The 26386-nt window shown below is 37.0% G+C and overlaps 1 protein-coding gene across 2 annotated transcripts in view; it reads right to left on the bottom strand.

Moving 5' to 3' along the window:
- Positions 1-26386, bottom strand: part of RFC1 (replication factor C subunit 1) — an 83200-nt gene that overhangs the window by 34694 nt on the left and 22120 nt on the right. For both annotated transcript variants that reach the window (XR_006292817.1, XM_043553294.1), the window contains exons 3-4: positions 16495-16570; positions 14547-14657 (exon numbers count right to left, since the gene is read on the bottom strand). Coding sequence is in view for 1 of the 2 variants with exons in the window: in XM_043553294.1 (XP_043409229.1) it covers positions 14547-14657; positions 16495-16570 (187 nt within the window). In the remaining variant the exon portion in view is untranslated. The remainder of the gene's footprint in view (positions 1-14546; positions 14658-16494; positions 16571-26386) is intronic.

The raw sequence follows: 26386 nt of genomic DNA, 5'->3' as shown, positions 1-26386 counted from the left end.
GAATCCACTGGAGAATCTTCAGCAGAGTAGTGAGTGATCCAACTTAAGTCTTATCCTTTGGAGAACACACCATCAAGCGGAAAAAACAAATGCAGGAAGACCATTTTGGAAGCTACAGTTGTTCCAGAAGAAATGGTGATGCCTTGAACTAGTGTTATATTTGCAGAGGTAATAAGAAGTCGTCAGAGTCTAGCTCTATACTGAAGGTGGACTGTCTAGCAATATCTAGCCATTCATATAAGACATTAAATACTTTTTTTGGTTACGTTTTATCTTTCTTTTAAAAAGTTCTCATTAAACATCTAGTTTAAAAGTCTTTCTAAGCTTTCTAATCTTTCTAAAATGCTTAGATACAACAATGTACCTCAGAAAGGCCTAAAAGACGTGGGGGGTTTTTTTGGTTCAGTGATTCACAAGATAAAAAGCTCTTTTCATTGGCCATTACCAATAACAAAAGAAATCCAATAGAAAAATCTAAAAGGCAATTGTGAAGACCAGGTCACTGTGTGGGTGGGAGAATTCACTTTATAAGTCTGATGTGCAAGGCCACATATAGGTGAGTCACTTCCTCTCAAGTACTCCCTCATTCAACCAAGAGCATTTGCCATGCACTGTGCTATTCCTACGTGGTTGCCACCTCAAAGAGGAACGTACCCACAATATGTAAAAAAAATCAAAAAGGATTAAAGGCTTACTTTCTAATTATTGTTTAAAGTTTATTATTTATTTTGAGAGAGAAACAGAGAGAGCACACGCATGCCCACAAACAGAGGAAGGGCAGAGACAGAGAGGGACAGAGAGAATCCCAAAGAGGCTCTGCACTGTTGGCACAGAGCCCAACATGGGGCTCAATCTTAGGAACCATGAGACCATGACCTGGGCCATGATCATGAGCTGAGCTGATATCAAGAGTCAGATGGTTAACCAACTGAGCCATCCAGGTGCCCTACTTTCTAATTATTATATTTATACTAAAATGAAACTACAGAGGTGCCTGGGTGGCTCAGTCAGTTAAGTGTCCAACTTTGGATCAGATCACAGTTCCAGCCTGGCATCGGGCTTTGTGCTGACATCTCACAGCCGCCTACCGTAGATTCTGTTGTCTATCTGTCCCTCCCCCACTCACACTCTGTCTCTCTCTCAAAATATAGACATTAAAAAAAAAAAGTAACCCACCACTTAAAGCAAATTCTCTACAAATGAATTATTCACTACAAATTTCCAAAGAATTTACATTTCACACTACCCTCCAAGGGCCTGGATAATCATGAATAAATTTATAAAATGGCTCCATACTCCTCGCCACCAACAACTGGACCAGGAGTGGGCACTTGATCAAGATGGGGGCCAATCTTACCCCTTGATCAGTTTGCTAAACTGACATATTTACACTAAAGTGTTAAGGTTCATTCCTGCATTCAGAGAGAGACGACAATAGCTTAACAAATTACATTTTGCTTACAATAACCTACGTTTTTCACGATAAGCGGGTTTTAACCTGCAAGCAAAAGATTTTAATTAAAGCATACTTGTTTTATTTATAGTCAATCTACCTTCAATCTTAAAATTTTCATTTGTAAACCTTTCTAAGCACATCCAAGGCTTTATATACTTAGATTTCAGTTTAACCATTGTTAACAAGAGTCAGCCAGCTGACCAGGTTCAGTCACTCACATATCTGTTCTCCCCACCTGACAATCGGACCTTGTCTGCCACTGCCAGATGTGGGAAAAGGTGTCTGATTCAGATGGTTTTGCAAAGGAGAGGTGTCATTATCACCATTCCACTAAAGTACAACAGCCACAATAATCACCCATAATAGTCCTGATAACCACTAAGAATGTAATTTGAAACTCTTTTCTTTTTCTCTAAGATAACAACATAATGAATTGTTATATTACAGAAACCCAAATAATATTTTATAATTTAGGGGCGCCTGGATGGCTCAGTTGGTTAAGTGTCCAACTTCGGCTCAGGTGATGATCTCACGGTTCGTGAGTTCAAGCCCCGCATTGGGCTCTGTGCTGACAGCTCAGAGCCTGGAGCCTGCTTCAGATCCTGTGTCTCCCTCTCTCTCTCTGCCTCTCCCGGGCTCAAGTTCTGTCTCTCTCTCTGTCTCAAAAATAAACATTAAAAATAATAATATTTTACAATTTATAGCTGGTTTATTTTAAACCCCTAGACTCAGTTAAGCTGTAGCATAACCAAACCAGTAGCATTCAACAAACTATTCTACTTAGCAGTCAAAAAATATTATGCAAATTATGCAAAGTGCCCTTAAAAGAAGATTCAAAACAAGACCAACACTGCTGATACCCTGGCTTTAATTTAATAAAAATAACCACAACACTGGAATCTACAAAGTGTAGACAACCAATACATCTCCCTTAGAGAGTAAGTGCAAAATTAAAAACATATTATTTTTATAATATGTATATATAAGTGTATATAAGACTTCTAACCTCATCTGAGAGCTTATTAAATTTTATAATTTTCACTTGGTGAAATTTTCACTTTAAGTTCAACAGCTGTATTTCTGGGCACGAGGGATTACCTTAATGAAGAAAGAACAAAATTACATTGTCTCTGCAAAATGATAGTCCTCTACTAGATCCCCCTCTCCCCACTTTAAAAATGCCAAAAGCAGTAACATTCCATTTCCACTACACCCAGCCATGCTAATAAGCAGCATAACAGAAAATCCCAGAATTAAATGGACCATGTCAATCACTGTTCTTCTGTTACAGTTCTTCCCTCATTACTCAAGAACTTCCTCACTATCTAAAATGTTGTATTTGTCTTTAAGAACTCACTGTAGACAAGATCAATCACTGCTATTTGGTATAGCCCCAGAAAGGGAAACAATGGTATTGTAGATACTTGCAATCCCTAGTTTAACCCTTTCTCCAGCAATCTCATAAATATTTACAGCTAACAGGTTAACATGAAATTTAGTGAGATCAAAAATTTCTAAGATTATCACATTAAAAAGACTGTTAGCAAGGGTGTAAGGAAATGGGACTTTCACATACATAACAAGCAATGGTAATAAGTTGTTTAAAATCTATAGAAGACAGTTTTGCAATATGTACCAAATCCTTACATATGTATACCCATTAATTGGACCCAGTAATTCCACTTCTATGAATTTAGCCTTCAATAAAACAAATGTCTTCAAGCTATAGATCCAGAATGTACTATACCCAAACAGACATATTTTTTAAATATTTTCATAATTTCTGAATAAAAATGTAATTACACATGGATTTTTTTAAAAATATATGGAGGGCTCCTGAGTAGTTTAGTCGGTTGAGCATCTGACTCTTGATTTCGGCTCAGGTCACAATCCCAAGATTGTGGGACAGAGCACAATCCCAAGATTGTGGGATAGAGCTCTGTGTTGGGCTCTGAGACTGCTTAAGATTCATTCTCTCTCTCTCTCTCTCTCTCTCTCTCTCTCTCCCCCTCTCTGTGTCTCTGTCTCTCTCTCTCCCCCCCCGCCACCCCCCCTCCTTCACTATCTCTCTAAACTAAAAAAAAAAAAAAAAAGATTTTAAAGCTAGAAGTGTTCTGAATAAAATTTCAAGTATTTTATATCGTACTAGCTAAAACTACATACAAGGCCCCTTTTTCTGTACTAACCACAAAATAAATAGCTCTCCAATCCCCTTGGAAAGTAGGAGAAATTCTAGTGAAATACAGTCACGAAAAGAGAAAAAAGACTGGCTTGCCTGATTTGACACTTACTTAGTACTCCATGATTTATGCACTTCCCAATAATATTCCTTACAGTTATGGGAAAAGCTAACACCAGAAAAAAATAAACTCAGGATCCTAAGCATAGGGGTATTTCCTATAAACACAGAGGATCATCAAGGAGAATACAGGAAAAAAAATATGGCGTTCTATAAACTAATAGGCATATCTGAAAGCATTCTGTCCTCTTACCTTGATAAAGGCAGAAAACCTGCAGAAAGCAGCAGTGCTATGTCTTTGTACTAGGACTTCTGAACTCATTGTCTTAAAACTCCTATAGCCTTTAGTATTTCAAAGGCTACACCAATACATTATTGAAAATGAATGCAAAAGAGGCCAAAGATGAAAACAATGCCATCAGCTGCTTGCAGAAGACAGTCATTTTAACAGGTGTTGCTGTGACCATCCTCATATAAAATAAATATTTTACAATCCTACACAGTGTGCACAAATGAAACATTCCAAATAAAGTTATCATTGTTTCTCTTTTTTAACATTTGTTATTATTTTTTAATAAGCCTAAATTTCTTCTTGCATTGTCAGAAGCCAAAGGCAAACTGTGTTCTCTTCTCCCCAGGAACGTATAATACGATAATGATAAACAGATCTAAGTCCAATTTCTTAGACCTAGTTGAAAATCACGGGCAATTGAACACTCAGAATCTCCCTCCAGGATATCTGTCTCCTTATAAAAACACCATTTATTTTTATTTATATACAACACAACCTCAAAAGTAGTAACAATCACCAAGTAAACTAGCATTATCCAACATACAGCAGAGGAATTGCCGGGGAGAGAAGATTGCTTTGCCACTCTGAGTTAGATACATTCATTTGTTTAGAAAGGGTAACAAATCAGAGAAAGAAAATAATGTGCAGGTCTACACAGAAACCTATTTATAAGCCAAGAAGGAAAAATATCTAATTATGGAGTTTATCCTGCTGAGACCTGGGGATTCTGATTTTCCTTCCTTCAGTCTGGAATACACAGAAACCAAATTAATGGAGATTATGCTAGACAGATCTGGTTATAGAGATTAAAAATTATTTGGTAACAACTAGCCAAAAACTGAAAAAGGAATCCGAGTTTTTAGAGCCTTTTTCTACCAAGTTCTTTTTCAATACTTTCCTTGAGTCAAAAACCCAAACTGTCATTTTGGTTTTGGAAGTAGAGAAAAGTTCAGAAGCATGCCAAGTCTTCAATATTTGTTAATTAGATGCATGGAAGAGAAACTAAACATACCATCTTTGCACCATTTATGTGGTGAATCAGACATTCTGTACTTCAGTATAATTAAATAAAACCTCTGTAACTGCTCATCTTTAATCAAGAAATTAAGAGAACACATGATTTGATTCATTACCAACAAATCCTCTTAGACTCAGACTTTGTTATATTTTTTTAAATAAACCCATTTTATCATTTGTGAGGTGTAGTGAGGTGAGTAATGATAAACAAGAAAAAATGTACTGGCTTGTACTGTGATGTCATCCACCACACGGTGCTGAGTCCCTACCAGAGCAGCAAAAACCATCCATGGAAAGTCACAGCTGGTTTTAGTTACTAAGAAAACAGAACACAGGAGAAGAAAGTGGAACATTTTACCAGTTACTCTCCTTCTATCGCCACTGGATCTCACAAAAAAAGAAAAGTGGGTGAAAGGAGGCTTGGACAGTAGGACACAGGTACAACACCCACGACTTCTTACAATGTTCAGGTATGAAACATGCAATACAAGGAAACCTGGTTGGCCACAAAGAGTAAAGGGAGCAGTTCAGCAACACAATTCCCCACTTCCATTCATATTCCACTTCCCCACATGTGGGAGGAGGTAACAATGCTGTCTCAGTATTAATGCCAAATATAAACCACTTGTATATTACTTCATTAGTATTTAGTTATTATTTTCCTAATATAGTACTACTTCCTTGGCATTCTGGAATACAATCCTGTGTCTCTCATGGTTTCACAAGTGCCTGATAGCAAAATATGGGTTACAAGAACAAACAACAGTCTGTTCATTTTTTTTTTTAATGTTTATTTGAAAGAGAGAGAGAGAACACGAGCAGGGGAGATGCAGAGAGAGATGGAGAGAGAATCCCAAGCAGGCTCTGTGCTATCAGCGCAGAGCCTGACATGGGGCTTGAACCCATGAACCATGAGATCATGGCCTGAGCTGAAACCAAGAGTCGGCCGCCAAATGGGCTAAGCCACCCAGGCGCCCCAGTCTGTTCATTTTCAAAGATATTTCAGAATCTCAATAATCATTCCAGATACTCCAGTGCTCCATATGCCACTTAATTCTTTTCAAGTCTCATAATACACACTATTAAAATAGGACTGAAGAACTAGGAGGCAAAAAAGATTGCAAGAAAGCATCCAGCTCTTATAAAGATGTTTCAGTTAATGTGAATCTGTAAATAAAATTGCCAAAGCAGTATCAATGGCCTTTGAATCATCTATAAAATGGAAGAAATCGCTAAAGATTAAAGATGAGAAATGGAACCCAAATTGCCAAAAAGAAAAAGGCACATTTCCAACCACAAAACTGTAGAAGAGGAAAGGTCTGGTGACAGTTCTGTGCAACGGTATCAAGAAGAAGACAAAAGGAATATTCAACAGAAGAAGATGGAGTTCCCAGAAACAAACAATGCTGACCTAAGCGCTTATTTATTCTATTAAGTTACAGGACTAGCAGATGAAATAAATCTAGAAACAAGGGATATCTCGAGTTCAACAAAACATTCACCAATTTCTCTTCTGATTGGGCAAACCAGGGTTTCCAACATCTACAGTATTAACATTTTGAGCCAAATAACCCTTTTGAAGAGAGCTCTCCTGCACCCTATACAATGTTTAGTAGTATCTCTGGCCTCCACCAACTCAACACTATGGCACCTGCCAGTAGTGATGACCAAAAATACCTCCCAATACTGCCAAATGTTCCCAGGGAGGCAAGTCACCCTTGACTGAGAAGCACTGATTTATGGCAAGATGAAGAAATACAACATAGGTAACAGTGGTTATTAAGATCTACAAGTAATTCATGAGAAACAGAAGAGCTATAGCCAAGGTGCTGATAAGAGATCATGTCATTTTGGAAAAGGTTTCTTTACCTGTCTCTTAATACAAAACAAATTTAGGGGCGCGTGGGTGGCTCAGTTAGGCATCTGACTCTTCATTTCGGCTCAGGTCCTGATCTCCCAGTTTCATGGGTTTGAGCCCCGCATGCGGTTCTGTACTGGCAGTGCAAAGCCTGCTTGGGATTCTCTCTCTGCCTCTCCCCAACTCACGTTGTCTCTGTCTCTCTCAAACTAAACTTTAAAAAATGAATAATTTTACCAATGATTCAGAAAGAAATACAAAGATATGTTTACCAAATTTGTAGAAGGTATGAAATCACAGGATATAAAAAAACAAGTAGATGAGGGACATGCAAAGAACTACCGCATTCTTCCACAGTGAAAATTTGTGTAACCTTAGATTGAAAACTGCTTCTGAAAAGTCATCTCTCCTATTAGGTAGATTTGAAGATCAGATGAGGTGAATATGAAATATAAGCCATATAATGAATAATGCTATTCCATGAGGTCAGCAAAAGTGTTTTGAAAAAAAATCTATAGTAGTATACAAGATAAAATTTATTTTATCATTCTCGTAGAATTCTTCCCGCCTTGCACTCTGGACACAAGTCTTGTTTCAAATAAAGTAAGAAACTCCTATGTAAAAGATGCTGTAAGCAAGAAAATATGAGCTACAACAGTAGGCAGTATTAAGCTGGTATAAATCTGTAAAAGTTTTTAAGTTGAATTTTTTAAATTTTCTCTTTCTATAATAAGTATGAAAGTAATGAATAATGCATATGAAATAGCACTATTGATTTCTAAGCTTCCACATTATTCTCTCTTTCTGGTATACATAATACCTAAATCTCCAAGTTAAACTCTTCTAAAACCTTTCACATTTATCTCGAATTTCTCTCTCTAGGAAACATTTCCCAAACCTCCAAAATAGAAGTTACCTCTCCCATGCCTGAATATCCTCAGGAGACATTTTTATTGCTGTTAATTTTTCCTTATGTAATTTTTATATAAAAGACTTATCTCCCCAATGAACTCTACACCCTTGAAGACTACATTTTATTCTTTTATCTATTTCATAGATTATCCAGTACACTATTATGTACATACAGGATATTTGTTGAATAAATTAGTGAGGATTTAATATTGTTAAATATTGTTAAATAAATGACTGAATCAGGTTACAAAAGCCTGGAATCTAATAAGGTAAAAATGTAAGAGTTTATTTCAGAAAGAAATCTAATATAGGTAAGTGTTAAGTCCCCCTTTTGGAACCTGAAAACTGGAAAAGACCTGACGGAACAGCAGCATTTGTTCAAAAAAATATATTATTAGTGGTGCTTTTATCCAGAAGATTAATAAAAGTCAAAAAGAAACTAAAAATGCTGCTGGTAGGGGTGCAGTGGGAACCTTCATAAGAGCAATGGGCCCAGAAACAGAAAGTGGAAGCCCTATGTACTCTTCATAATATAGGCAGCTAAACTACATCCTTAAAATGAACCTCAAGAAATACTCTCCTCTTTTAAGTGATCATATTCCTCATTGTGAATGGTTCATTTATTAAATATATTACATTACAATGAACCACAAACAAGTACACACATCAATAATCTAATATCCAAAATAAGAGCATGAGAAAAATTAAATGCATACTATTAAATTCCATGTAGAAGTTTAAAAGATGAGATAGGAATCTCTCTGTATTGAGACAAAGAGGCAGAAAATGAGGAAGGGACAAGAAGGAAGACAAGGAGAGGAAGGAAGGAAGGGAGGAAGGGAGGGAGGGAGGGAGGGAGGGAGGGAAAGAGGGAGCCAAAGACATTAAGTTATGAAAAAGCAAGCTGCAGAATTTTATAATAAAATGCCACTCAAATAAATACAAGTGTGTATATATGTACACGTGGGTGTGTGTATATTTTATTTATATAGCTATATAAGGCAAAAGGGACAGATGAGAGAATGAAACATTGTCATCTGAATTGTTTACTTCTCTTTCAGTGAGAATGTGTTAATGTGTTACTCAGATAATTTAAAATAATATTAATCTAAATACTCATCCTCCAAAATGATAAATTTAGTTTCTTTATAGAGTCTTAGTGCACAAATCAAAATTAATTTTTGAACAAGTATAATCAAAGAAATGTAAACACACAGTTCTTAGTTCTTAGTTTCCTCTCACTTCAAGGAAATTTTCTGTCTCAATCGCTTTGGTTTCCCTGAAACCGTCTAAGAAAAGTACTCTATCCTTACATAATCTATTCCCATTTGTCTGGTAAACAAAACTATTATGTCTCTAAAAATCAGCAAAAGAGAATATTACACACAGAGCAGTATTTTCTGCTACTATTTTCCCAAGTCACAGGTCGCCAATATTACATGGTAAACTGGAGAACATTACATTCCCAATTTTTTCCCACTTAACATCTCCCAAATGATTATAACCTCAAGAGCACAGTCTCTGGAATTATGTGCTCAATTAAAACTACCAGTCATAAACAACTTTCAAGACAGGAAAAAACCCCCATCATTTTCAGCCAAACAGCAGCTCCTGATGAAACTGCATAATAAAAGGTCATCTTTGCCAAACAAAACTCAAGGTCTCTCACTTCATTAAACAGCTAAAAGTAAATATATTTACCCAGTACAACAAGTATTTGGGTTTTTACCAACTTACAAGAACATTTTACTAGAGTCAGTGGTTAGCTATGAAGATATTTATAAGCCATTTTTTTCCTTTTCCTGTAATTTGGGAGGTCGATGTAATCAAACTACTTTAAAAATCAACAGAAGACATATTTAATCAAAATGATGATGAAAAATATGTCATGGAGCTAGACGATAAGCCTAAAGATCTGTAAAACAATATAGCCTAAAGAAATGTATAATAGTATAAAGTAAAAGCACTTGAATGAAGCAGGATATTTTCTAAATTAAGGTTACTTCCTAAATGTTTTCTCATTGTTTATATAGCCCTGTGCAACCAGAATAAAATGTGAGCTACATATGTAGTTTTAAACTTCTCATAACCATATTTTAAAAAAGTGAAAAGAAACAAGTGAAATTAACTGTAATATATTTTATTTAACCCAAATAACCACATTTAAAGAAAGTGGAAAAGAAATAAGTGAAATTAAATTTAATGATATACTGTATTCAACTCAATATATCCAAATTATCATTTCAACATGTGATCAATACTAAAAAATTATTAATGAGACAATTTACTTCTTTTTGTACCAAGTCTTCAAATCTGTACATACACTTACAACACTCTCAGTTGGGCCAGTCACATTTCAAGTGCTCAACAGCTACAAGTAAATAGTAGTTACCATACTGACAGTGTATATCCACAACATTAAGTGGGTCAGATACAATTTCTAAATTTCTGAAGCACAGTTACATAATCAACAGAAAGTCCTAAGTACTTAAGCAAAAGCAAAATGTTCTTATTTTTTAGCATAGTCTTTAAAGGCAGATGTAGGGATAAAATAAAGTTAAAATGTAAGAATAACAGTTAATACTTATTGACCATTTACTATACGCCCAACCCTGCTTTAAATGCTTTTCAAGTGCTCTGCTGTGGGTACTAGTAATAGCCCCAACCCCCAAATGAGGAAACTAAGACACAAGGAAGGTAAATGAACGTCATCTCAGGCAATCTGATTTAAGAGTTTCTGCTCCTAAACACCACAAATGCAAGAAAAACACCAAACAAAAATTGGTATATGAAAGATAAAATAAGGAATAATGAAGCAAAAATTGTTTTTTTTTTGTTATTAACAGGTTTTTAAAATTAAATCATTGTCATATAATCCTTTTCCACAAGAAGTTCCAATCCCCAAATAAACAATACAATTTTAGGTTAATCTTATACTTGCAATATAAACATTTACATTTATAATGTGAATATTCATAACCTGGTACTGAACAACTGTAGTTTTAGCTTTAAAAAAAGTAAAGAATAATTTTTAAAAATATTTTAAGGTGATGAATTTCCCAGTTTATTAATTTCAAGAAGCTGCACTTTTCTTAAAACCCATTATATTCCTGATTTTATTATGGACTTCGTTTTAACAGTTCATTCTCTTATAAAAGGAAGAAAAAGGGATTATTTTCTTCCCATGAACCTGTAATTTCAAAGAATAAAAAAATATGAGAAGACAAAACAGGCAAGAAAAGAACTTGCTTTTTCCTATATCTTAATTCTAAAAAAAAAAAACAAAAAAAAAAAAACAAAACAGAATACTATGTAATAAATACTGAACATCCTATTAGATGGGTACATCACACCCCAAATTTCCAACTAAAATAAGGGGACAATGTTTACTTTCACACATACATGCCACCAGCAGAATGACAGAAACATGGATAATGCTCATTAAAATTTCAGATAAAGTGCTGGATATCTCTTCAGAAAATAACATTTGAAAATACCTGGCCTGAAATAAATGATCCCGTGTTAAAGAAAATCTGTGATCAGAGCTTAAATTGTCTGACCCTTCTGTGTACCTAAAATCACAAGATAAGGATAGCCAACTGATCCACAGTTGAAGGCCACGGCTGTCTGCACACTAACTTTGACGTTTCCAGGGTGTCACTGGAAAGCTCGATCACACCACCTTTGGTTACATAATAAACCTATCACCATACGTTTCTAGTATCCCTCCCACATATTCAAAACTTCACAAAGGTGGCCAGATCTCAGAGGGGGATCTCTTAATAGAAGAGTGCATTTGCACAATGTGCCTAAGCAGATATTTAGCAATAGAACAAAAAGGTTAGAGTCAGTCGGCCTCTGACGTAATGAAGAACTATCTCAGCTTACCAAAACGTTTACAGAAAATACATTCATGTTATCTACATTTTGGTTTTGATCATTTGAATAACAATCAAATGTCTCTAAGAACCTATACGAAGCTATTTTTATATGCTTCAGGCACTAGGTCTGGCCCTTTCCTATGCACCATCCCAGTAAATCTCTCCAACAAGCCTATTCAAGTAGTGTCTCTACTTTATAGACCGTGAGACTCAAACTGTTAGATGGCAACCGAGGATGGACCCTCAGGCAGGGCTTCTGACCTTCCAGGCTAAGATTTGTTCTACAACACAAGGACTTTCTTTCCTGTTTCATTCCCAACTTACTGAACAATTTATCTACCATGAGTACCCACATACTTTCAAGTAACAGCCCATACACGTAAGAAAAATTTTATTGTTACTCGTATCTTCAAAAACCTTGACCTTTATCTGCAAATTCCAGTAACATTAAAATCTTAGAGGTGAATTGTAGATCTCAATAAAGCTGTTATTGAAAAAAAAAAAAATGGGGGGTGGGGGGAGTGTGCCTGGCCGGTTCAGTAGGTAGAGCGTGTGACACTTGATCTCAGGGTTGTGAGTTCAATCCCCATGTTGGGATACCAAAAAATTTTTTAAAAACAAACAACAAGTCTTTAGCATGGTAATGACATCAACTCTCCAATTATCCTAATAATACTACCAAAGATAATCCAAAAACCTAATCTGTCACTCATTTCTCAAAAATGTTTATAAATCAGTCCCTTATATTGCTAACTTAGGTCTCTCATTACTTCACCCCTAGGAAATGCCTTGACTTACCTAATTATGGTTTCTATACTCTCTATCCCACCCTGAACATTAGCAATCTAGCAATCACTCTTTTCTTTTTTTTTATTAGGTTTCATGCACAGTGCAGAGCCCAACGCAGGGCTTGAACTCACGACCCTGAGATCAAGACCTGAGCTGAGACAGAGAGTCGGACACTCAACCAACTGAGCCACCCAGGCGCCCCTTTAATATTTTAAGTAATCTCTATATCCAACATAGGACTCAAACTTACAACCCCAAGACCAAGAGTTGCACACTCTACCCACTGAGCCAGCCAGGCACCCCTCTAGCAATCACTCTTAAATACTATTCTCATCATTCCACAACTCTCTTCAAGAATTTTAATGGTTCCCCTTCCCTGCTATGTTAAGTCTAAATCCATCTGCCTAGCTTCCAAGGTCTTCTCTAATCCTACCTCCCACTACTCCTCATATGGGCAGTCTCTTCTGTGCCCTACGAACATACCAAGCCTTGTGCTGGATGCTGTGCTTTAAATAATCCCACCCCCTAAGCTGACATTCTTCCCTCCACCGCCTGCTCATCCTTCAAGTGCCAGATCAAATCTTGCCCTTCGAGCCCTCTGCCTGACTAGTGCTTATTGCTACCTCAAGCGACTACTACAGTACTTCGGGAGTCTGGTCATCTTTTGTACCTCCAGCACCTAGTTTCTGGGATGTAAAAAACACTCAATAAATGTCTGTTGAATATAAACTGTAATATGCTGTGCCAAAGTAATTATGTGGCTTTTACCGTCTCTTCAAACCAGGTGTGTTCACTTCACTAGCAATTCAAGTAGCAGAGTGCTAAAAATAATGGTTTCAGAGGTTTTCTTCAATATGAACAAATCAACAACCTATGAGATGCTTTCATGGTTCCTTCAAGTATTTCTACGTAGGAACCAATTCAACAGGCTCTGTGAATTTGAAGATTAATACATCTAACCTTTTATTCCTGTTACAGTCTCCTCTAGGAATTAACAATGCCACAACCAAAATTACTTTACAGGGTGCATGAGCGGCTCAGTAGGTTAAGCATCTGACTTCAGCTCAGGTCATAATCTCACAGTTCATGGGTTTGAGCCCTGCTTCAGGTGAGCCCCACTTCTCTCTGTCTCTCTCTCTGCCCCTCTCAAAAAAGGGGGGGTGGGGAGAAAAAAAAAAGAAAATCCTCACAGCGATTAAAAAAAAATGACTTTACAACACATCTGAGTTTTTTCCCTAAGATGATAATTCAGAGTTCCTCACCATAAAGGAATACTATCTATGAAACAATCATTTATACTATTTTACCATTTTAAGATTAGTGTACAATTATTTATAAATGGCTTTTGCTTTCTAACCACTCAAAACAGAACAAATAAATTTAAGTATAAAAACAATCATCTATTAAAAAGCTAATGCTAATAAAATCTTTACTGTCACAAGAAAATACAAGGAATTCATGCCACATCTGTGCTAGATCACAGATCACAAATATGAATAATTGTTATATACTTAAATTATTATGACTTTAGCATGCAAAGTAAAAAAACTTAAATAAAAAAGTTTTAAAATAATAATTTTAATTTTTTTTCCTTAACGTTTATTTATTACTGAGAGACAGAGCATGAGCATGGGAGGGGCAGAGAGAAAAGGAGACACAGAATCTGAAGCAGGCTCCAGGCTCTGAGCCATCAGCATAGAGCCCGACACGGGGCTCGAACTCACAAAGCATGAGATCATGACCTGAGCCGAAGTCGGACACTCAACCTACTGAGCCACCCAGGCACCCCTAAAATACACCAATAATATTTTAACACAGGATTCAAGATAGAGCTTCAACTTACTCAATATAGAACACCTAAAAAATTCCAAGGCCAATTCCCCTGTAACTAACCCTTACAATGGCCCTTAACCCACAGAAAATGCCAAAGATGATTACAGCCTTTCCCTGATAAATATAAATCAACAAAGCAAAAAAGGCAGCAGAAATTCAATTCAAAGTGAAGGAGGTTCATCCAGACACCAATGAGTAGCTCTGAGTAGCTCAAGAACATAACACACACTACTCTTCTCTCAAACATTAAACATACTCAGTACACTTACCTGTTTCTGAAATGTATGTAACAGGATCCTGGCGTAGAATTTTACCAGGTTTAGGTTTTTCTGGTTGCTTTTTGGCATTTTTTACCTGCACTGTCTCCTCGGATTCTGAATCTGTACATGAGAAGCAAATGAAACAAAACTCTCAAGAGAAAAAATAAAATACAGTGTGTTCTTAAAGTGATCATTGTTAACGAATTCCTCAAGGCCCATTTTGAGGCAAATCCCTTTTATGAATTCTCACAGGTTACTTCTACACAGTGTTAAACCTTGGTCTTACTTTTCTATTGTCACTATAACAAATCACCACAAATTTAGTGGCTTAAAACAATATAAACATATTATCTTATAGTTCTGAAGGTTAGAAACCCCATATGGGTCTCACTGGGCTAACATCAAAGTGCCAGCAGGGCTATGACCCTTTTCTGGATACTCTAGGGAAAAATCCATTTCCCTGTCTTTTCCAGTTTCTAGTGACTGCTAACATTCCTTAGCTTCTGGCTCCCTTCCTCTATCTCCAAAGCAAGGAACATCAGGCAAAATCCTTCTCATGCTGCATCTTTCTGGTTCTCTATTTTCCATGGTCAGTCTCTGTCTCTGTCTGTCTGTCTCTCTCTCTGTCTCTCTCTCTCTCCCCCTTTCCTCCCTCTTCCTTGTGAATACAGTGGGCCCATCCCCAGATAATTCAGGATCATCTCCCTATTTTAAGGTCACCTGATTATCAACCTTAATGCCACCTATAACTTTAGTTCCCCTTTTGCCATGTAACCTAACATATTCACAAGTTCTAGGAATTAGCGCATGGACATCTTTGGGAGCCATTAGTCTACCACAACCTAATCACCCAGGACGCTTAAATACAAATCAAGACAAAGTGGTACAAAAATAGAAGTTTCATAAACTTTAGGATCCTTCCTTTTCCTCTGCACCATGCATTTATAAATCCTGTTTCATACTAAAACTGTATCAAACAACTAAATTTTCAATTTCCCAAAAGATAGAAACTCCTGGGGAGTGGGAATGTGTACTTATTTCAAATTCCTTACTGTATACAGCAGTAAAAGACATAGAATAAATATTGAAGCACTTTTAGAATTGAGTCAGAATTTTTGCTCTTATTGTCAAATCCTGACAATCTATGCATACTTCCTTAGAGGTTGCATTATTAAGAATTCCCACCAGATGGATCTTCTCCGCAAAAGCAATACCTAAAACTTTTTGAATTCTACCATTATTTTAACAGATCATAAAAGGCATACATAAAAATACAACATTCCCCATCTTAAAAGTACAGTATATTCAAATATTTTATATTGTGATTGTTCCATTTTAAATCCAACAAAAAAGGACCAGATCAAAAGCACAAAAATTAAATTTTAGATCTTTGTTTCCAGAGCAATATTCTAAGGCACTATTTTTCAAATTCAGTCTCCAAGAAGCTCAGCTGAAAGAGAAGTTAGTATGAATATTTTTAAAAATAAATATGTCAGGGGCACCTGGGTGACTCAGTCAGTTGAGTGTCCGACTCTTGACTTCAGCACAGGTCATTATCTCACAGTTTGTGAAGCAGAGCCCCACATCGAGCCCTACGTGTCAGACTCTTGCAGCATGTGATTCTCTCTCTGCCTCTCTCTCTCAAAATAAATAAATACACTTTATAAGTAAACTTACTTGATAAATAAATGTCATGTTCAAAGTAAGTTTGAAACATGCTGTGTATACTGTATACCCCTCTGAACAAACATATTTAACACATTAATATATTGTGGCTCTGTTAAGTTCTACAGTACAATAAAACTGTTTTCAACTTTATTGGAGCACAGAGTCTTCTCACAGGACCTATTATAACAACAGAGAGAGCTGTGTGTCTCAGAACATCAGTTGGGAAAACACTGTTCTAAGGGATATAAAATAATTTTAAAACTTTAAGGCTCCCCAGAAGAAATATTACCTGAATCATAGATGATCCTCTTTTTCTTGTTTGGTTGCTTCTGTTTAGAGTCATCTTCTTTACAAGAACTATTTACCTGTAAACATCACAGTATAATTAGAATGCAAAACTTATATAAATTCGTTGTGTTTTCTCGTTAGACTTGAACTCAGTAATTTTGCCCCAAGGAGACATTTTTCCTTATTATAACTGGGGGGCAGGAGAAAGGGGTTACTGGCACCTACTGAGTAGACCAGGGATGCTACTAAACACCCTAACAACGCACAAGATAGTCCTCCACAACAAAGAATTACACAGCCCAAAATGTCATTAATGCCACAATTAGACTAAACAATTAGCCAAACCCACCATCAAAAAGACAAGAGAGAATAAATGCTGGCGAAGATGTGGAGAAAAAGGAACCGTTGTGCACTGTTGATGGGACTGTAAAATAGTACAGCCACTATCGAAAACAGTATGGAGGTTCCTCAAAAATTCTTGTCTAAAAACTACCATATGACCCAGCAATTTTACTTCTGAAACTATATCCAAAGAAAAAAAAAACACTAACTCCAAAAGATATCTGTACCCCCATGTTCATAGAAGCGTTATTTATAATAGCCAAGACATGGAAACAACCTAAGTGACCATCAAAGTAGGAAAGGATAAAATTGTGATACACATAAAAAAAGAGGAAATCCTACCATTTGCAACAACATGAATGAACCTTGAAGGCATGCTAAGTGAAATAATTCAAACAGAGAAAGACAAATACTGTATGATCTCACCTATATGTGGACTCTAAAACAAGCAAAAAACATACCAAACTCAGAAAAAGATACCAGACTTGTGGTTACCAGAAGCAGGGAGTGAGGGGAGGTACAAGTGGAGGAAGGTGGTCAAAAGGTACAAACTTCTGAGGAGCCCTGGTGGCTCAGTCGGGGTGAGCATCTGGCTCTTGATTTCAGCTCAGATCATGACCTCACAGTACATGGGTTTGAGCCCCGCAGTGGGCTCCACACTGACAGTGTTGGAGGGAGTTCTCTCTCTCCACCCCTCCCCTGCTCTCTCTCTCAAAATAAACTTAAAAAAAAAAAAGTACAAACTTCTACTTATAACTACTAGACATGCAATATACAACATGAAGACTATAATGAACACTGTTATTTGATACATAGGAAACTTGTTAAGAGGGCAGATCTAAAAGTTGTCATCACAGAAAAAAATTTTTTTTCTTTTTTTACTTTATCTATATGAGATCCCGGATATTAACTAAACCTGTGGTAATCATTTCACAGCATATGTAAGTCAAACCATCATGTTGTATACCTCAAACTTCTACAGCTCAGATGTTAATTATTTCTTAATAAAACTGAAAAAAAAAGAAAAAAACCAATTGCATCAGATGGGAAAAAAAGAATTATAGAAAAGGCTGTATTATTATTCAGCTCCACTTTCAACACTAATTACATATAACAAAGAGTAAAAGAATGTCAGATATTAAAAGGCAAATGCTTACTGAAAATGAAAGAGACAAAGGTTAAGGAGTTATGGGCTGTCCACTACCCACTGCCTGTTAGAAAACTATATATAACCAGGGCACCTGGGTAGCTCAGTTGGTTAAGTGTCCAACTTCAGCTCAGGTCATAATCTCACAGTTTGTGAGTTCAAGCCCCATATCGGGCTCTGTGCTGACAGCTTGGAGCCTGGAGCCTGGAGCCTGCTTTGGATTCTGTCTCCCTCTCTCTCTGCCCCTCCACCCCCCTCTCAAAAAATAAACATTAAAAAAAAAATTTTTTTAAAGAATACTATATATAACCAAGGCAAAAGATATTACATTTTGTAGTTATACATTATATTTCTAACATATTCAAATTTTCCCAAAAAAATCAAGAAACCAGACAGCAAAAGAAACTATAACCAATCATAAGGGAGAAATATGTTTCTAGAGGCACCTAACTGCTTCAGTCCATACAGTATGTGACTCTTGATCTCAGAGTTGTGGGTTCAAGCCCCACACTGGTTGTAGAGATTACTTAAAAATAAAATCTTTAAAAAAAGAAAAAGAAATATGCTTCTACTCATTACAATAAAACTTGAAAAATATAAGAACAATTGACCAGCTTGCAAGAAAATGAGATAAATGAACTGGAGCACAGAGTTAAAAAGAACTACAGTAACTCAAAAGTTAGAGAAGAGGGTATCCCACAAGGGAGAGAGCCACAGAAGGAGAGTCTCAAATTCTGCCAATAAACTTAGCCCAGATCTCTCCTGCACTACACATGAATGGAACAACTCGTAGTGCCAGCTAAGGATAAAAGAACTGAACAAAGATTTCATCTGCTGCCCATCATAGGAGACACAAGAGTTTAGGCTCTGAGTTCAGGCAAGTTAACTGCCTGCTAAACCAAATGAATTAACACTCTTTGGAGGAATGTAACAGAATCCAAATTTCCTGCACTACATAACTAGACTATCCAACATAAATCCAAAATAACCAGACACACACACACACACAAATACAAAATGTAACCTGTGATGCTTTATTTTTTATCTGTAAACTTGACTGGGCCACAAAGTGCCCAAGTACTACATCAAATATTATTCTGAGTGTTTCTATGAAGGTGTTTTTGGATTAATTTAACATTAACTATCCAAGGATAGCAGGCTTGAGACTGTAATCACACTACTGGCTCTCCTGGTTCACAGGACTTCAGACTCACACTTAAACTATACTACAGCTATCATGAGTCTCCAGCTTCCCAACTGTAGGTCTAGGGACTTGTCAGACGCTGTAATCACATGCATGAATTCTTTAAAATAAATATCTTTGTAGATTCTATTTCTCTGGAGAATTCTGACTATACAGATTTTGTTACCATGAAATAAAGTGGTGCAGTAAAAAATACCTAAAACATGGAAGTGGATTTGGAACCGGGTTATGGTGAAGGCTGGAAAAGTACATGCTTTAAAAAAGCCTAGGACTTCTGGTCCAAGATGGCAATGCAGAAAGACTCTGAACTCACCTCCACAGAATATACCAAATCTATACCTATTTATAGAGCAATTCCTCCTGAAGAACTGAGGGCTGACTGAACAGCTTTTGCACAACAAAAGATGGAGAGACCACAAGAGAATGTTAAGAGAAACAGAAACAAAAACTGCTGAATGAAAGGAACCCTTACCATGTCACTGCAAACTACATTGAGGAGGGATATACTGAGGGACCATAAGCAGATTTGTGCCCTGGGGCACAGAAAAAAGGCCAAAATTTATTTATTTATTTATTTATTTATTTATTTATTTATTTATTTATTTATTTTTGAGACAGAGAGAGACAGAGCATGAACGGGGGAGGGTCAGAGAGAGGGAGACACAGAATCTGAAACAGGCTCCAGGCTCTGAACTGTCAGCACAGAGCCCGACGCGGGGCTCGAACTCACGGACCGTGAAATCATGACCCGAGCCGAAGTCAGCTGCTTAACCGACTGAGCCACCCAGGCGCCCCAGAAAAAAGGCCAAAATTTAAAAGGGCAACTAGATTATAAAAGATCCAGCCCTAGAACTCCACCAAATGGTGGGGGAGTTACTGGAACTCTCTCCAGGTCAGAGGGGCCAAGGTTTACATTCTCCCTTCACCTTGATGGCATGGACTGAAGCAGGGTCCAGGTGCCCTAGGCAGCCTATCACCTCAGTAAGCCCCAGGCTCTTAGTCCACACCAGCCCGAGACATCCCACCTATGTGACCCCAGTGCAATACACACCACAATATCCTTGGTCAATTCCCACTATAGCTCTGTCTTGCCAAGGTGACACAGGCACAAAACACCCCAAAACACTCCAGGCCCATACCACTTTGGCTCCAGACAACTTGCCAGGACACCCCCAATACAGAGCTCCCCAAGAACTCCTGGCACATGCCTGTTTTGGATCCAGATGATTCACCAAGGGACCCACTACATGCAGTGCCTTGGGACCACCCAGCCCATTCTTGCTTTGGATCTAGACAACTCACCAGGATTCCCCTATACAGAGTGTCCAGGACCATCCAGCTCCAGCCACCTCACCAGGGCACTCCCACACAAAGCACCCCAGGACACCTTCATGTGCACACACTTCAGCTTCAGCTGTCCTCAGCACAGAGATCCCTTAGACCACCCTAGCCCATGCCCACTTCAGCTTCAACTGTGCACCCTGTGCACAAAGAGCCCTGGGACCACCCAGTTTACACCTACTTTAGCTTCAGCAGTCCTGCCAGGGTGTCATCTGCGCAGAGCAGGGAACCCCAGGACCTCCAGCTTGCACCCACTTCAACTTTAGCTGCTCCATCAGGGCACCATCTGTGCAGACAGCCCTAGAACCACCCCAGTCCACACCCACTTCAGCTCAGGCCATCCCACCCGGGTACCCCAGCACAGAGTTCCCCAAGACCACCAGCCACAACTTCAGCCAGCCAGTCAAAGTCACCAGACACATGCAGTCTACACAGGAGATGGCCATACACAAGACCATTCCTTCAAGGTTAGGAGAAGTATCTGTTCTACTTAATTCATGGAAATAAACACAGAAAGTCTGGCAAAATGAGAAGACAGAGAAATATGTTTTTAATGAAACAAGACAAAACCTCAGAAAAAGAGCTAAATACAATAGAGATAACCAAACTATCTGCTAACCATTTCAAAGTAAGAAATAAATAAATAGATAGATAAATCAATTTAAAGTAATGATCACAGAGATGCTCACCAACTGGAGAGAAGCATAGATGAATTCAATGAGAACTTCAACAAAGAGAAAATATTAAAAAGGACCACAGTTGAAGAATACAATAAAGGAAATTAAAAATACACTAGAAGTAATCAACAGTAGATTAAAGAATGCTGGGGCGCCTGGGTGGCTCAGTCAGTTAAGCGTCTGACTTCAGCTCAGGTCACGATCTCACACTCTGTGTGTTCGAGCCCCGCGTCGGGCTCTGTGCTGACAGTGCAGAGCCTGGAGCCTGCTTCAGATTCTGTGTCTCCCTCTTTCTCTGCCCCTCCCCTGTTCATGCTCTGTCTCTCTCTGTCTCAAAAATAAATTAAAAAAAAAAAAAAAAAAAAAAAAGAATGCAAAAAACAGATCAGTGACCTGGAAGACAAGCTAATGGTAAGCACCCAAACAGAACAGCAAAAAGGAAAAAGAATTAGAAAAAAAAAAAAAAAAAAAAAAAAAAGACACAGAATAGGTTACGGATCTCTTGGAAAACATCAAGTGAACAAAAATTTGCATTTAGGGGTCCCAGAAGAAAAGAGAGACAAAGGGTGAGAAAACTTACTTGAAGAAATGAGAACTGAAAACCTCCCCCAACTGGTGAAGAAAACAAATATCCAACTTCAGGAAGCACAGAGAGGTCCAAACAAGATAAACCCAAGGAGTTCCACACCACAGCACATTAATATGTAAAATGTCAAAGATTAAAGATAAAGAATTTTAAAAGCAACAAGACAGAAGCAAATAATTACCTACAAGGGAAACCCCATAAGGCTATCAGCTGATTTTTTAGCAGAAGGGATGGCATGATATATTCAAACTGCTGAATAAAAAAAAAAAAAAAAACCTACAACCGAGAATACTCTACCCAGCAAAGTTATTCAGAATTCAAGGTGAGCTAAAGAGTTTCCCAAACTAAAGTTAAAGGATTTCATCACCACTTAACCAGACTTATAAGAAATATTAAAGGGCTTCTTGAAGTGGAAAAGAAAGGCTGTATTTAGAAGAAAATTATGAAAGGAAAAAAATTTCATGAGTAAAAGCAAACACAGTAAAGGTAGTAGGGCAACCATTTATAAAGCTAGTATAAAGGTTAAAAGACATAGTAGTAAAATCAACTATATTTTTTAAATTAGAGGTGTCTGGATGGCCTAGTCAGTTGAGTGTCTAACTCTTGATTTCAGCTCTGGTCATGATCCCAGGGTCATGGGATCAAGCCCTGCACTGGGCTCCACACTGAGTATGGAACCTGCTTAAAGATTCTCATTCTCTCTCTCTCTGCCACTCTACCCCGCTTGCTCTCTCTCTCTCTCTCAAATAAAATAAATTAGTTAAGGGGACTCACATAATAAAAAGATGTAAAATATGAAAACATATACACAAAATGTGGGGTGGGAGAGTAAAAATGAAGTTCTTTTATAATGTGTTCAATCTCAAGTGACCATCAATTTAATACAGAATATCATATACCTGGATATTACATAGGAACCTCATGATAACCACAAGGCAAAAACCTGAAATAGATATACAAAAATTAAGAGAAAGAAAGCCAAGCACAACACTAAAGAAAGTTATCAATCACAAGAAAGCAAGAAAGGAACACAGAAGAACTACGAAACCAACCAAAAATCAGTGAACAGAAAGGTAGTAAGTACATACCTATCAATAATTAAATGTAAAAGGTCAAAATGCTCCAATCAAAAGACAGAGGGTGATAGAATGGATAAAAAAACAAGACCCACCTATATTCTACCTATAAGAAACTCACGTCAGACCTAAAGACACATACAAACTGAAAGTAAAGATATGGAAAAAGATATTCTGTTCAAATGGAAACTAAAAAAAATCCAGGGTAGCAATACCTGTATCAGACAAAATAGACTTAACAACAAAGATTATAACAAGAAACAAAACATGGCATTACATACTGATAATGGCATCAATTCAACAAGAGGATATAACAATTGTAAATATCTATACACCCAACATTAAAGTACCTAAATACATAATACAAAGATTAACATACGTAAAGGAAGAAATCGACAGTGATACAACAACAGTAGGGAACTTTAACACCCCATTTCATCCAGAAAGAAAATCAATAAGGAAACAGCTTTTGAATGACACATCAGAACGGACCAACTTAACAGATATATACAGAACATTCCATCCAAAAACGACGAATACACATTCTTTCCAACTGCACGTGGAACATTCTCCATGGCAGATGCCATGTTAGTCCACATAATAAGTCTCAATAAATTTAAGAAAACTGAAATAATATCAAGCATCTTTTCCAACCATAACAGTAAAAAACTAGAAATCAATTACAAGAAAAAAAAATGGAAAAAACACAAACACGTGGAGGTTAAACAACATGCTATTAAACAACTGATTGGTCAATGATGAAATCAAAGAAGAAATTTAAAAATATATGTATTAGTACAAGAAGTTCTAGCCATAGCAATCAGACAAGAAAAAGAAAAGGGCTCCAAATTGGTAAAGAAGTAAACTATCACTATTTGCAAATGACAAGATACTATTCATAGAAAACCTTAACTCCACCAGAAAAAAACATTAGAATAAATTAATTCAGTAGCCTCAGGATACAAAATTAATATACAGAAACCTGTCTTGTTTCTATATACTAATAACAAAGTATCAGAAATAGAAATTAAGGAGTGCCTGGGTGGTTCAGTTGGTTGAGCATCTGACTTAGGCTCAGGCATTTAGGCTCAGGCTGTGATCTCACGGTTTGTGAGCTCGAGCCCCACATCAGGCTCTCTGCTGTCAGTGTGGAGCCCGCTTCAGATCCTCTGTCCCCCCCTCTCTCTCTGAACCTCCCCAGCTCACACTCTTTCTCTCAAAAATACATAGAAACATTTCAAAAAATAGAAATTAAAGAAACAATTCCACTTACAATAGCACCAAAAAGAATAAAATACTTAGAAACAAATTTAGTCAAGAAGGTGAAAGATCTGTACTCTAAAAACTATGAAATATTGATGAACAAAACTGAAGATGTCACAAATGAAAAGATATTCTATGCTCATGGATTGTACAAATATTGTTACAACATCCATACTACCCAAAGCAATCTACAGATTCAATGCAATCCCTATCAAAATACCAACAGTAATTTTCACAGAACTAGAACAAAAAATACTAAAATTTGTATGGAACCATTAAAGACCCCAAATAGCCAAAGCAATCTTGAAAAAGATTGCAACATTTTTCTAGATGTCATTTCGGCAAGGGAAACAAAAGCAAAAATTAACTATTGAGACTACACCAAAATAGAAAGCTTTTGCACAGCAATGGAAACCATTAATAAAATGAAGAGGCAACCTACTGAATAAGAGAAGATACTTGCAAATTATATGTCCAATAAGGGGTTAACATCCAAAGTATATAAAGAACTTATACAACTCAACACCAAAAAACCCCAAATAATCTAATGGGCAGAGAAAGTGGGCAGAAAACCCAAAAAGAAATTTTTGCAAAGACATTCAGATGACCAATAGACACATGAAAAGATGCTCAACATCACTAATCAGCAGGGCAAATCAAACCACAATAAAATATCAGATTACACCTGTCAGAATGGCTAGAATCAAAAGACAAGAAAAAAGGGTTGGTGAATAGGTAGAGGGAAAAAAACACTCAATGCACTGTTGGTGGGAATGCAAGCTGGTGCAGCCACTGTGGAAAACAGTACGGAGGTTCCTTAAAACATTAAAAAATAGAAATAGAATACAAAATACAAAAATACATATATATAAATATGATCCAGTAATTCCACTACTGAGTATTTACCAAAGAAAACAAAAACACTAATTCAAAAAGAAATATACACCCCTACATAGCCAAGATATGATAGCAACCTAAATGTCCATCACCAGATAGATAAAGATGTGAGATACATACACACGCACACTAAAATATTACTCAGCCATGGGGCACCTGGGTGGTTTAGCTGGTTGGGTGTCTGACTTGATTTCGGCTCATATCATGATCTCTCGCTGTAAGCACAGAACATGCTTGGGATTCTCTCTCTCCCTCTCTGTGCACTCATGCTCTCTCTTTCTCTCTCAAAAATAAATAAACTTAAAAAAAAAAGTTCTAGGGGTGCCTGGGTGGCTCAGTCAGTTAAGCGACCGACTTCAGCTCAGGTCATGATCTCACAGTTCGTGAGTTCAAGCCCCGCGTTGCGCTCTGTGCTGCTTCAGATTCTGTGTCTCCCTCTCTCTCTGCCCCTCCCCTGTTCACACTCTGTTTCTGTCTCTCAAAAGTAAATAAATGTTTAAAACTAAAAAAAAAATATATGTATTAGTACAAGAAGTTCTAGCCATAGCAATCAGAAAGAGAGTTCTTGCCAAGAACTGAATTGGCTGGAACCTTAACCATAGACTTCTAGCCTCCAGAACTGTAAGAAAATAAATTTCAGTTTAAGCCATCCAGTCTATGTATTTTGCTACAGTAGCCCAAACTAATACTTGAGCCAAAGACTTAAGAGAAAAGGCATTTAATAGAGACCAATCCTAATATGTTAGAATTAGCCAACAAGAAGTTTAAAGTACCTATTATAACCACATTCAAGAACATAAATAAATAAAAACTATGAAAAAGAAACAATCAGAAATTCTAGAATTGAAAAATGCAATATTTAAAATAACATATTCACTACATAGGCTTAACAGCAAACTGGAGAGGGAAGAAGAGTCAATGAACCTGAAGACAGTAACAAAGAAATTATATAATCTGAAATACAGGGGGAAAAAAAAAAGAATAAAAATGAACAAATCTCCATGAGCTGTCAGGCAGTATCAAAATTCTGATATGTGTATAATTGGAATCCCAGAAGAGGACAAAGAGAATGAGGCAGAAATATATTTGAACAACTAATGGCAGAAAGTTCCCAAATTTGATGAGATTTATAGATTCAAGAAACTCAGAAACCATAAACAGGATACATGCAAGAAAACCACACCCAGGCACACCACAGTCAAAGCTGAAAACCAAAGATAAAAATCTGTAAAGCAGCATGAGAAAAACAATACATAACATACAAAAGAAAACAATATGAATGACTGCTAACATCTTTCCAGAAAAAAATAGAGACCAAAGGACAATGGAACATTTTAAAGTGCTGAAACAAAAAACTGTC

The sequence above is a fragment of the Prionailurus bengalensis genome, chromosome B1 (assembly GCF_016509475.1).
Source record: "Prionailurus bengalensis isolate Pbe53 chromosome B1, Fcat_Pben_1.1_paternal_pri, whole genome shotgun sequence".
Taxonomy (NCBI): Eukaryota; Metazoa; Chordata; class Mammalia; order Carnivora; family Felidae; genus Prionailurus; species Prionailurus bengalensis.
The sequence above is the reverse complement of the archived record's forward strand: the minus strand, read 5'-3'. Positions and strand labels throughout refer to the sequence as shown.